The 12,165-nt window shown below is 45.3% G+C and overlaps 1 protein-coding gene across 1 annotated transcript; it reads left to right on the top strand.

Moving 5' to 3' along the window:
- Positions 1-9,238: 9,238 nt before the first annotated feature.
- Positions 9,239-10,242, top strand: LOC147005299 (large ribosomal subunit protein eL29-like). The gene is made up of 2 exons (XM_085836308.1): positions 9,239-9,273; positions 9,855-10,242. Exons 1-2 carry the CDS (start codon positions 9,239-9,241, stop codon positions 10,240-10,242), a joined length of 423 nt encoding a protein of 140 aa, XP_085692434.1.
- Positions 10,243-12,165: the final 1,923 nt, after the last annotated feature.

Here is a 12,165-nt window from a genome sequence, read left to right as displayed (position 1 = left end):
TTTTTAATATTTTTATTACATATTTTCCTCAATTACATTTCCAATGCTATCCCAAAAGTCCCCCATAGCGCCCCCCCCCCCACTTCCCTACCCACCCATTCCCATTCTTTTGGCCCTGGCATTCCCCTATATTGGGGCATATAAAGTTTGCAAGTCCAATGGGCCTCTCTTTCCATTGATGGCCAACTAGGCCATCTTTCGATACATATGCAGCTAGAGACAAGAGCTCCGGGGTTCTGGTTAGTACATCATGTTGTTCCAACAATAGGGTTGCAGATCCCTTTAGCTCCTTGGGTACTTTCTCTAGCTTCTCCAGATTTTGATTTTTTTTAAATCAAACATATTTTTTTGTATTAGCTGAGATGACCATATGGTCTTGCTCTTTATTTGTTAATACAGTGAATTGCATTGGTTGATTTTCTCATGTACAACCTTTTATTTCTGAAACAAAACCCAGCTGGCTCATGCCATTTTATTTTAGCTTTACATATGGGTTTAATTCTGCCAATTGTTTATTGGGTGGGAGATCACAAGTGCGTGTTAGCTCCGCTGAAATTCAGCTTGACTCAGGGCGTGAGGCAGAGCAGCGCCTTCTCTACAGTGAGCTGGGAGCCGCGGAACAGCAGGTGCTTTGCTCTGCTGTCATAGTATTGAGTGGCGCTCAACCCAAGCTTCCTGTTTTTATTTTAGGACAGATTTTACAAGCGTAGGAAGTTCATAGTGAATATAACGTCAGGAGAATTCTCCTCCTTTTTCAGTTGATGCTGTCAGTTGATATTGCAGCTCTTGAGACACGGAAGCTTTATAAATGGACTTCAATTATTCTGCCTTCCTTGAGAGCTGACAAATTCAATAGCCCAGATATTTTATGTGAGATCTACAATTCAGCATCAAGGCCTTGCTCCCCAGTAGAATTTAAGTAATGAAAACAAAGCAGGAACAGGGGGGATGAAAGTGTGTCGAGCCAAGTCCTTAGGAGTGAGTCGGTTCTGAGTGACGATCCAAGGGTTAGGCTTACGATACCCATGGGGACTGTTCTGCGCAGCGCTACCTGCTGCGGAACTGTACAGAGGCCTGGTTGTCCCTGACTTCTCACAGTAGAATTTCTCTGTGGTTCTAGTAGATGATACAGTCCTAGCTGCAGCCTCCAGGAAAAATGTGTTAGGAATAACTCAATATACAAAGCAAACCTCTATGTCAGTGTGGGATGCTTGCCTAGGATCCCGGCACCCAGGGGCAGCGAGGCAGGATCACTATGACTTAGAGGCCAGTCTGGGCTACACAGTGGGATTTTGTTCGGAGCTGCTGTCCAATGGTTTCTATCCACACAAAAATCTGTATAATCTTTTTAGGGCACCATTGTCCTTCCCTAAGGAACTTCAGCTTCTTCTAGGGCTCTGCGCTGTGTATGCTTACAGAAAGTGACAGCAATTCCAACCACGGGAAAGTCCTGTTAGTGTCTTGTGACCAGAGATTAGTAGTGACGGGTCCTGCATGAGTAAGACTCTGGCAAGTGCCACTATCTGAGCCCTGGGAAGTGGCTGTGCACGGGGCTAAGAATCTGAAGCATCTAGGGGCTCAGCTCAGGCTTCTGATGCCCAAATAGTTATTTACTCTCTATTTTAATTTAAAAAACTATTATCATTCATTTATCTTCTCAATGATAGTTTTTGAGGTTACAATATTACTACATCATTTCTGCCTTCCACTCCCTTCTCCAGATTCTCCACACCTTGCTTTCTCTCAAATTTATGGCCTCTTTTTTTTTCTTGTTTTTGCGGTTTCATCTATATTTGTGTACACATAATAAAGATTTGCTTTTTAAAATAAAATATTCAATATTCACACATGTGTATGATGTGTTTGGATCCATACCACCCCTATTCTCTCCCCTCCAACTCTTCCGTTAACCCTTAACTTTCCCTCTAAACTTCATGTGCTCTCTCTCTCTTTTAATACCCACTGAGTCCATGTCATCCTGCCTATATGTGTGTGGGCATAGAACTGTCTCCTAAAGCATGGTTCACCTTTGAGGTCCACATCATAAAGAAAAGTGACTCTCTGTCTTCCAGTCAACATCAGTTGCCAATAGCTCCTCAGAGGGGGATGGGCTATAGCTCCTCAGAGGCGGATGGCTATAGTTCCTCAGAGGGGGATGGGCTATAGCTCCTCAGAGGAGGATGGCTATAGCTCCTCAGAAGGGGATGGCTATAGCTCCTCAGAGGGGGATGGCTGTAGCTCCTCAGAGGAGGATGGCTATAGCTCCTCAGAGGAGGATGGGCTATAGCTCCTCAGAGGGGCATGGCTATTGCTCCTCAGAGGGAGATGGCTATAGCTCCTCAGAGGGGGATGGCTATTGCTCCTCAGAGGGGCATGGCTATTGCTCCTCAGAGGGGCATGGCTATAGCTCCTCAGAGGAGGATGGCTATAGTTCCTCAGAGGGGCATGGCTATAGCTCCTCAGAGGGGGATGGATATAGCTTCTCAGAGGGGCATGGCTATAGCTCCTTAGAGGGGGATGGCTATAGCTCTTCAGAAGGGATGGCTATAGCTCCTCAGAGAGGGATGGGCTATAGCTCCTGAGAGGGGGATGGCTATAGCTCCTCAGAGGGGGATGGCTATAGCTCCTCAGAGGGGGATGGGCTATCATCCTTATGAGCTTTTTTTCATCTGCAATGTGTGAATATTTAAGGAACAGAATGTTTGACCACCACTATCTGTATGGCATAAAAAGTAGACTTAGTTCAGCCATTCCTGGATTATAGATTTTAAATGTGTGAGAACCATTAACTCAGGGACCAGAAGAACTAAATGTAGCAGATGTAGGCTCACAAGAAACCCAGCAAAGGCCAGGGCTCCTCCGAATGTGAGTTTGTGTTCTAATGATTAACTGCATTGGCAGGACCCTGGATGCAGAAGTACAGACTCAGGCCCTCTGAGCGGCCCAATCACTGGGCTTCTAACCAAGTGTTCTAAGGAGGCAGGACACCCCTTAGCTTTCAGCTCTGGTGGAAAAGGACAGATTAATCTGAGGATCTCTTAATATGAGGATAGTCCCTGATATGCAGTGATTCTGTTTAGAAATTGTTGTCTTTATGATGCTGAGAAAGCAATGAGCATTCTGTAGAGACCTTATGCCAAATTCTGATTTTGATTGTTTCCTAGACTATAATAAGGAATTCTTTCTTGATACAGAATATTGTGTTGTATTTTTTAGGGGAAGGCTACAGGTATTGTAGTTTGGTTTTTCTGTTGCTGTGATAAAATGACTAAAACCAAGTTTTGAAGGAAAGGGTTTATTTGGGTTCCAGCATACAGTCCATCATTTGGGAAAGCCAAGGCAGGAACTCTATGCAGTGGCTGAAGCAGAGACCATGGAAGAATGATACATTTTTCCCAGAACAGGAGTTAGCAAAGTACAGGCTCTTGGACCAAACTTAATCCTGGAGCTAGGAATAGTTCTTACATTTTAGAATGTAAAACAAAGCAAAAACAAAAACAAACAACAACCTCTGTTAGCCTTTCTATTACAACATTTATTCAAGGATAATGAACATTTGATTTTTGGTATTTGTGTGGCATATATGTTTATATGCATGCGTGTGTATGTGTATGTGTGTGTGTGTGTGTGTGTGTGTGTGTATGCTCATATATACACAAGGATGTCTTCTCTATTGCTTTCCAACCTTATTTCCTGAGACAGGGTCTCTTACTGAACCTGAAGCTTGATGGCAGAAATGGCTGGCCAGTGAAGTGCCCACCAATGCTGGCTATGCGTGACTTTTACACAGGAGTCATTCCTCTTGCACAGCAGGTGCTCTGACTTCAGGGAGCCATCTCTGCAGCTTGGACAATGTTTCTTTGCTAGCAAAGCCTGAGATGTCTACTGTCTAGCCCTTTACAGGAAACTTGACTGACTCTTTGTTTAGGAGATAATTGCAATGCTGCCTGGCTTCCTTTACAGTTAGGCTGTTAGGCTAGCATCCTCAGTGCATTTTCAAGGGCTTGCTTATTTCCTCCTGGAGAGATCTTGTAGGCATTCGATAATTATTCATAACTATTCTATGAAGTGCAGCGTAAGACTTTGCTGCCGGATCTCAGGAAAGCCTGGAGCTTGTTTGGGAGAAATAAACTTTCTAAATTACTTGTGCTACGCATTATCTAACTTAATCCTCTCAACTTCCCTGTGAGGTATTGTTGCCTTCCTTCTGCAGATGAAATAAATGTGAGACACAGTCTTTCCACATAGAGCTTACCTTGGGGTCCCGGGCATGTGATTCAGGGAGAAGGGAGCCAAACAGGTGTAGGCAGAAACAGAGGCGATCTCCACATTGAATAATGAACCAAGAGAGCATTATTATCAGAATGTTTGATTAATCTATAAGTAGGAAACCTTCTCCCCCCCCGCCCCTTGCCCCTGACAATGTGCAAGCAAATTAAAAACCATCCTTTATGCACAGCGGGATTTCCGGAGCACATGCTCACACTGTTGCCTGCTGCTCATGTTCAATTTGTTCTGCAGGCCATGGCCACAGGCCAGCACTGTATGTAGGTGAATAAGAAAGTGCCTGAGTGCCTGAATTCTCAGCAGCTCTAATGTGGGATTTAAGGATTTGGGGCAGGAAGCTTCTTTCCATCCCCCAGTCCCTTCTACCTCCTCACTGATGCTTGAACAAGGCACAAAGGCTTTCTCTCACTCACTATTGAAGATCTGCTTCCCTGCAGCAAGTCCCCAAAGCTCTCTTAGCATGCTGTATGTCTTAATCACCACACTTATGACATCTTACAGACAGAAGCTCAGTTGTATTTCTATGTCCCCACATCGCACAGCTACAGGCTTAAAACAAGCCACTCACTAGGCATTTGTTAAGTGAATGAAATCTTATGTTTTTATTAGTGGCCATTGTGTAACATTCTAAGATTAAAATATTCCATCCTGCAGGGAAGCTACTTAATCAGTAAAGTGAACAACTCAAAATCAGGAAGTCCCTGAAACTGACCAGATTCACTGTCCCTGCCAGAGTAAGCAATAAAAGCTGATAGGCCCTCTCAGATGAAGCAAAACTGAGCTACAAAAAAAGACTTTGAGATAAGCCAAGCTGCAAAGAAGACTGAGACCAGACCAGCTTCCTGGAAGAAACAGAAACCGGCCTAGCTGCATGGACGAGGTTTAGAACAATGAGGCACCTGAAAAGCCACTCTTCAACCTTTTGAGCTGCCTGCATGACACACAGTATGCACCAGCTTCCCAGATTTGTGAGCTGTCATGTCAAAATGTCTGAATAATTTCTGTTCCTGTAACCCCTCACCCATATTTCTGTAAGTAACCCCCAGCCCACATTCCCGTAAACAACCTCACCAAAACTCATTTGTTCACCAAGTCGGACATTGGTGGTGTCTGTACTTTGGTCTGTTGTGGGTTCCCTACCTGGGGTGATATGTGTGTGTTGCAGCTCCCCAGGAAAAGTTTTGTCCCATAACAGTGGGAAATGACCAATATCAGGAAATTCTCTAAAGGGCCTGTCTGGTGCAGAATTGGGGAGAGTGGAATGATCCAGAGAGGTTGCAGAAGAAACACACACATTTCTTTCAAATCTTCCTTGTGGTCAGCCTCTGTCTTAGTCAGGGTTTCTATCCCTGCACAAACATCACGACCAAGAAGCAAGTTGGGGAGGAAAGGGTTTATTCGGCTTACACTTCCATACTGCTGTTCATCACCAAGGAAGTCAGGCCTGGAACTCAAGCAGGTCAGGAAGCAGGAGCTGATGCAGAGGCCATGAAGGAATGTTCTTTACTGGCTTGCTTCCCCTGGCTTGCTCAGCCTGCTCTCTTATAGAACCCAAGATTACCAGCCCAGAGATGGTCCCAACCACAAGGGGCCTTTCCCCCTTGATCACTAATTGAGAAAATACATTACAGTTGGAGCTCATGGAGGCATTTCCTCAACTGAAGCTCCTTTCTCTGTGATAACTCCAGCTGTGTCAAGTTGACACAAAACTAGCCAGTACAGTCTCTAATTTGGTTAGATGAAAACAGAGCTTTTGAACAACAATATTTTCAGTTATTCCTACGCAAAATGGAGGTAGGTGGGTATGGTCCTTACAGTGTCCAGAGTGTAGAGTATGCTTTGTAGATCTATAGTAGAGCCACCACAGGAATGTGTGCCACCTCTGTTAGACAACAACGAGTTCTAACACAGTTTTTGAGGTCTGTGTGTGTGTGTGTCCCTTACCTACCTACCTACTCAGGACCATCTGGTAGGATTCTATGGAGATGAGTATTTTTGGCTGTGTCCCAATGTTCCCACAGGATTAAGGTCTAGTCATCTGTGCCCCGCCCCCCATAGTCATAGGCCTAGTGATATGTTATCATAAAAACATCTCTTACATTCTAAGAGACTGGAACATTTGCTGAACCACACAGTTAATAACACCTTAAAGTCACTTTAGCCTTAAGACTGCTGTCCTACTGTGTACTCAGTCTGTTTCTTTACCTTACCTTTAAGAGGAGAGGAAACTAGGAAAGGGGATAGCATTTGAAATGTAAATGAAGAAAACATCTAATAAATATATGTATATTAAGAGAGAGAGAGAGAGAGAGAGAGAGAGAGAGAGAGAGAGAGAGAGAGAGAACAAGGTAACACTCACCATTACTTGCCCTGGATTTCCCAGGTAATCAACCTAAGCTAATGCACAGCTGCCATCTTAGGCCATCTTAGGCCTCTTGTTTGCCTTTGTCCCAGAGTAGAGTGTGTGTGTGTGAGAGGGGGGGATGGGGAGAGGGGGAGGGGGAGGGGGAGGGGGAAGGGGAAGGGGGAAGAGGGAGAAGAAGAGGGAGAGGGAGAGGGGGAGAGGGAGAAGGGGAGGAGGAGGGAGAGGGGGAGGGGGAAGGAGAGGGGGAGGGGGATGGGGAAGGGAGAGGGGGAGGAGGGAGAGGGGGATGGGGATGGGGAAGGGAGAGGGGGAGGAGGAGGGAGAGGGGGAGGGGGAGGGGGAGGGAGAGGGGTTGGAAATTATTCACTTTCCATAGCAAAAATAGATGCTGAAAGTGTCCTATAAAGTGCCTATCCAGAAGGAACGCTGGACACAGCATGTGGGCATTGCTTGACAAATGCTGCTGTAAGTTGTTTGTTTGCTGTTTGTTATCTGTGTCAGGGTCTGTGACTTAATCTCTTGTAAAACTCTGTTAAAGGCTTCTGTAAGGTGTCCCACGTTCCTTCACCATCTAATGCTTCCCGTGCTGTTCAATAAATACAGAGCAACATCCTTTGTGAGGGACTCACACAAAGTCTCACAACAAACAGACACGGACACAAGAAAGGATTCACTAGGCAGCCTTCAGGCAGGCACAGATCAGACTTACAGAGAAGAGGACAGAAGACACAGGGGATGTGAAGTAGAGATTGCAATCCTGGACTCACTTTTGGTTAGATGACTTGATGTGACACCAACACATCGTTGGTGACTCTGAGTTTGTCACTAATGCTTTCAAACCTAGCACACCAGGATCTGTAACAGAGAATGAGGGACAAGAGAGCCCAGCAGGAAAACTTAAGCAGAGGTGTGGGTTCGGCATTTGGGATTTTGTGGTCATCCCTTAACATTCTCTGTGTGTGAGCATACTGTGTGTACAGGCACAGCACACACGTGTGACTGCAAACCGGCGAGAGAAAGGAAGAGAGTATATGGATTTCTCTTGACACTTGACTCTGGCTCACCTTGGGCTATTGACTCTTCAGTGTTTAGGGCTGAGAGTCATTCAGGTCTACAAGTAATTGCATCATTCAGGAAAAGGTCCCTGGCTTCAAATAGAATCTTCCATGACCAGCCCATACATCAGTCTAGACACTGCTGATGTTGATAGCACGGCCTGCCAGTGCTTCCTCAGAAATGGCAGGGGAGAGGATCCATTTAGCTTCCCTTTCAGCCAGGCGCCAGCTTCCTTTGCCCGTGTCCTTGTGCACATCCTTTTCTTTATAGGAGGACTGTTTATTTAGCAGCAACAGCATGTGGCAGAGCAGAGGCCTAGGTGAGGCTGCTCTGCTCAGTGCCATATGTCTCCTTGAGGTACACAGCATAAGCTGCCACCCTGTAGCGAGGGACACAATCAGACATCAGTGTCGGAGCATTATGAACGTGTCAGGATGATGAATTTACTAGAACAATGTCACCATTGGCAGCACACGTAATGCACTGTGTCTCAATCAGTCATTTCTCATGGCTGTACATTGTGTAGAATCAAGTCTCCCTCCCCATTTCAATCTGGGGATGCTTACAATGGTAGCTATTAAAGAAGCAGGAGCCTGGGATAATTTTGGATAAACTTATTTGAGTTAACTATTGGCAGAGGGTAAGGGTGGTAGCATCTGTATGCAGAATAAGCACAGGGACAGAGAGGCATGGGAGCAGAGGACGGGAGAGGGACATTTAGGTCTTGGAGTCTTTCTTACACCATTTAGGAAATGCACGCCAAGATAAGAATTTACCTACACTTCCTCCCCTCCCCGCCCCCCAGGGTTAGCCTGCTCAAAGCTGGAATCTGTTTGTTGCCCCAAAAGTGCTAACAGCTTGCAATTTCTCAAGCCTTTATTGTTTTCTGCTATACCACTGACCCCCACTTAGCCTGCATCTGTTGGTCACTGTCTGGAACTGAGCACCAGCACAGGGTTGTGTCCCTCCAGAAAAAGCATCCGTCTCTGTTCTGTTTGCTGCTTCACGTAGATGAGAGTGGCCAGCTGTCTTGGCCCAAGGTGGGACCCCATTAAAGGGACTTAAGATGCACGAGTTGAAGATGTATATCTGTGAAATAATCTCTACCCTGTTGAGAGTTTACAAGGAAGACGTATAGGAAAGGGAATCCTCCATTGTGAGGTAGGCATCAGCAGGCTGAGGGATGGTCGTGCAAACGTATCAGGTCCCAGTTTCTAGAATCTAGAAATGTTACATTGTGAGTAGAAAGACAGCAAGCACGTATGGGTGTGATTGGACCAGGAGCTGTGCTGGAGAGCAACCCAGCGCGGCCAGGAGAGCTCTACTACGGTGCCACATTCTGAGCCCGCTGCCTGAGGGTATTGGCACGTGAGATTATCTTGACACACTCTGGAGGGCTCTGAACCTACTTACAAGTATCTTGAAAGATTCGGGGGTTTCACTTCCGGTCCCAAGTGCTGCGGGAGCAGCGGGTTACCGTTGAGACATGGCCAAGTCCAAGAACCACACCACATACAACCAGTCCTGCAAATGGCACAGAAATGGCATCAAGAAACCCTGGTCGCATCTAAAGACTGCCATATCCAGGGATCCATCCCATAATCAGCTTCCAAACGCTGACACCATTGCATACACTAGCAAGATTTTGCTGAAAGGACCCAGATATAGCTGTCTCTTGTGAGACAATGCCGGGGCCTAGCAAACACAGAAGTGGATGCTCACAGTCAGCTATTGGATGGATCACAGGGCCCCCAATGGAGGAGCTAGAGAAAGTACCCAAGGAGCTAAAGGGAACTGCAACCCCATAGGTGGAACATTATTATGAACTAACCAGTACCCCAGAGCTCTTGACTCTAGCTGCATTTGTATCAAAAGATGGCCTATTCGGCCATCACTGGAAAGAGAGGCCCATTGGACTTGCCAACTTTATATGCCCCAGTACAGGGGAATGCCAGGGCCAAGGGGTGGGGGTGGGTGGGTGGGGGACTGGGGGGGAGTGTATTGGGGGCTTTTTGGATAGCATTGGAAATGTAATTGAGGAAAATACCTAATTAAAAAAAAAAGAATTAAAATAAATCTTAAAATAGCCTCCCACTCGTACTCATGCAAAAAAAAAAAAAAAAAAGAAACCCTGGTTGCACAGATACGAATCTCTTAAGGGGGTTGACCCCAAGTTCCTGAGGAACATGCGCTTTGCCAAGAAGCACAAGAAGAAAGGCCTGAAGAAGATTCAGGCCAGCAATGCAAAGGCAGTGAGTGCACGCGCAGAGGCCATCAAGGCCTTGGTGAAGCCTCAGGCCATCGAGCCCAAGATGCCAAAGGGCCCCAGCCTCAAATTCAGCCGTCTGGCTTTCATCACTCACCCCAAGCTTGGGAAGCAGATTCGAAGCTACATGGCCAAGTGTCAAAGGCTCTGCCAACCACCGAAGCCTAAGGTCCAAACCAAGGAAGGAGCCAAAGCTCCAGCTAAGGCCCAGGCTTCAGCTCCAGCCCAAGTTCCCAAAGGTGCTCAGGCCCCTGTGAAGGCCCCATAGAAAAGGCTCCTGCCAGCGTGAAGACAGATGGACTGCTGTGACACACCCACCCACACACTGTTTGCAGATGACCAGTGTCCTATGCTGCTTTCACAAATAAATGCAGGCAAGATCTGTTAAAAAATAAAAAAGAGCTGGGGGATTATTCACCAGTGCAAAAGCGGTCAGGCAGAAAGAGGCTGGAGTGATGGGATGGGGCAGAGGCTGGAGCAGTGGGGGCGGTGCTTGGGGTTTCAATTTTAGTATAACCGAGTTTGCTAGTCTTTCTTAAGTCTTATCTTTTTGTATCCCATTTAAGAAATTTAGTTTTACTCTTACATCATAATGATATGTTCTGTATTTTCCTGCAAAAATATCTAGTTTTTCCATATTTAAGTTGGTTATATAGATTTTAGACTTTAAATACGATGTGAGCGGACACCTAAATTAATATAGGATACATAATTTTTATAATCGACCCTTAATATAAGGAGCTCACTGTTTTAATGTGTTTGGTATTTCATTTGTTTACATACATAAGTATACATGTGCATATGTGTGTATATAATCATACTGTATTGTATATGAAGTATCTATTCTAGTCCATTGGTCTGTCTGCCTCAGCCCTATCACTCACACATTAATATTAAATAGTAGTAAGATGATACAGAGAAAGAGTACCATCCCCCTGCTTCCTCACCATTGGCTATCTCTGACCAGTGCACTGGTTAGTTTTTGTCATGGGAGAAGAGAGAGCACCAACTGTGGAGTTGCCTCTACCACTCTGGCCTGTGGGCATGTCTGTTGGGTATTGTCTTGACTTATGATTGATGTAGGGTGTGGGGGAATCACCCCACTGCGAGTGGTACCACCCTTGGACAGGTGGTCCTGGCATGCATATGAAACTGGCTTAGTACGCACAGAGGAGCAAGCCAGTAAGCAGCGGTCCTTTATGGTCTCTGCTTTTGCTCCTGCCTTCGGGTTCTGCCTGGAGCTCCTGTTGCGGCTGCCCTGCATGACTGACTCTGACCCTTATGCTGAGATGAAGCCTTTACTCCGTTACACGGCTTTTGGTCACTGTGTTTGACAGCAAAATGGAACAAACTAGGAGAGCTAGAACTATATTTTTGCATGAATATAATTGGTAATGTAAGATGCACATAAATTTATAACCTGCTACCTTTATATAACTTGATAACATAAGCTTCACAGCTAGAGGCTCAACCCTGGACATCACAAATGCTAGGTGATTTAGCACTGAGCCACACTTCAGCCAACATACAACTTTAAGTATCCTTAAAGCCCTTGATGTTTAAGACAGTTCATAGTATTTCCTTGTGTCCTCTATCATATTAAACAAAAACTATACCCATATTGCATGGTATTTACTTTTTTTAATTTAAATTTTTTTTTACTTTTATTTTTTTCATTATAGTTAATAATTTTGCCTTCAGCAGGCTCTGTAAAATGAAAGGTTCCTAAAGACACCGACTGAGAAGTATTCTTAAGTATTGAGGTAGGAAAGGGCCGTGGTGGTGTACAGGGACAGTATTTGAAGAAGGAGAAAGAGGAAGGACAGGCTTAGAGAATCTGTTCCATAGCATTTAGGATTTTGTGTCAGGACGGAGGCTATTTCTGTCGACTCCACCCTCTGTACCACCCTTCTTTTCCCATGGCTCCCCGGATGCCACACACAAGTTTTAGGAGATGCTGGCTTTCTCTTCCTTCCTTCCTTCCTTCCTTCCTTCCTTCCTTCCTTCCTTCCTTCCTTCCTTCCTTCCTTCCTTCCTTCCTTTCTTTCTCTTTCTTTCTTTCTTTCTTTCTTTCTTTCTTTCTTTCTTTCTTTCTTTCTTTCTTTCTTTCTTTCTTTCTTTCTTTCTTTCTTTCTTTCTTAACAGATTATTTAAATGCCAGTGAGGTGGGACCACATCCACATTGTTTATA

Source organism: Mus caroli, unplaced genomic scaffold, assembly GCF_978045245.1.
Source record: "Mus caroli unplaced genomic scaffold, Mus_caroli_1 scaffold_4, whole genome shotgun sequence".
Taxonomy (NCBI): Eukaryota; Metazoa; Chordata; class Mammalia; order Rodentia; family Muridae; genus Mus; species Mus caroli.
This window is presented reverse-complemented; position numbering and strand designations above follow the sequence as displayed.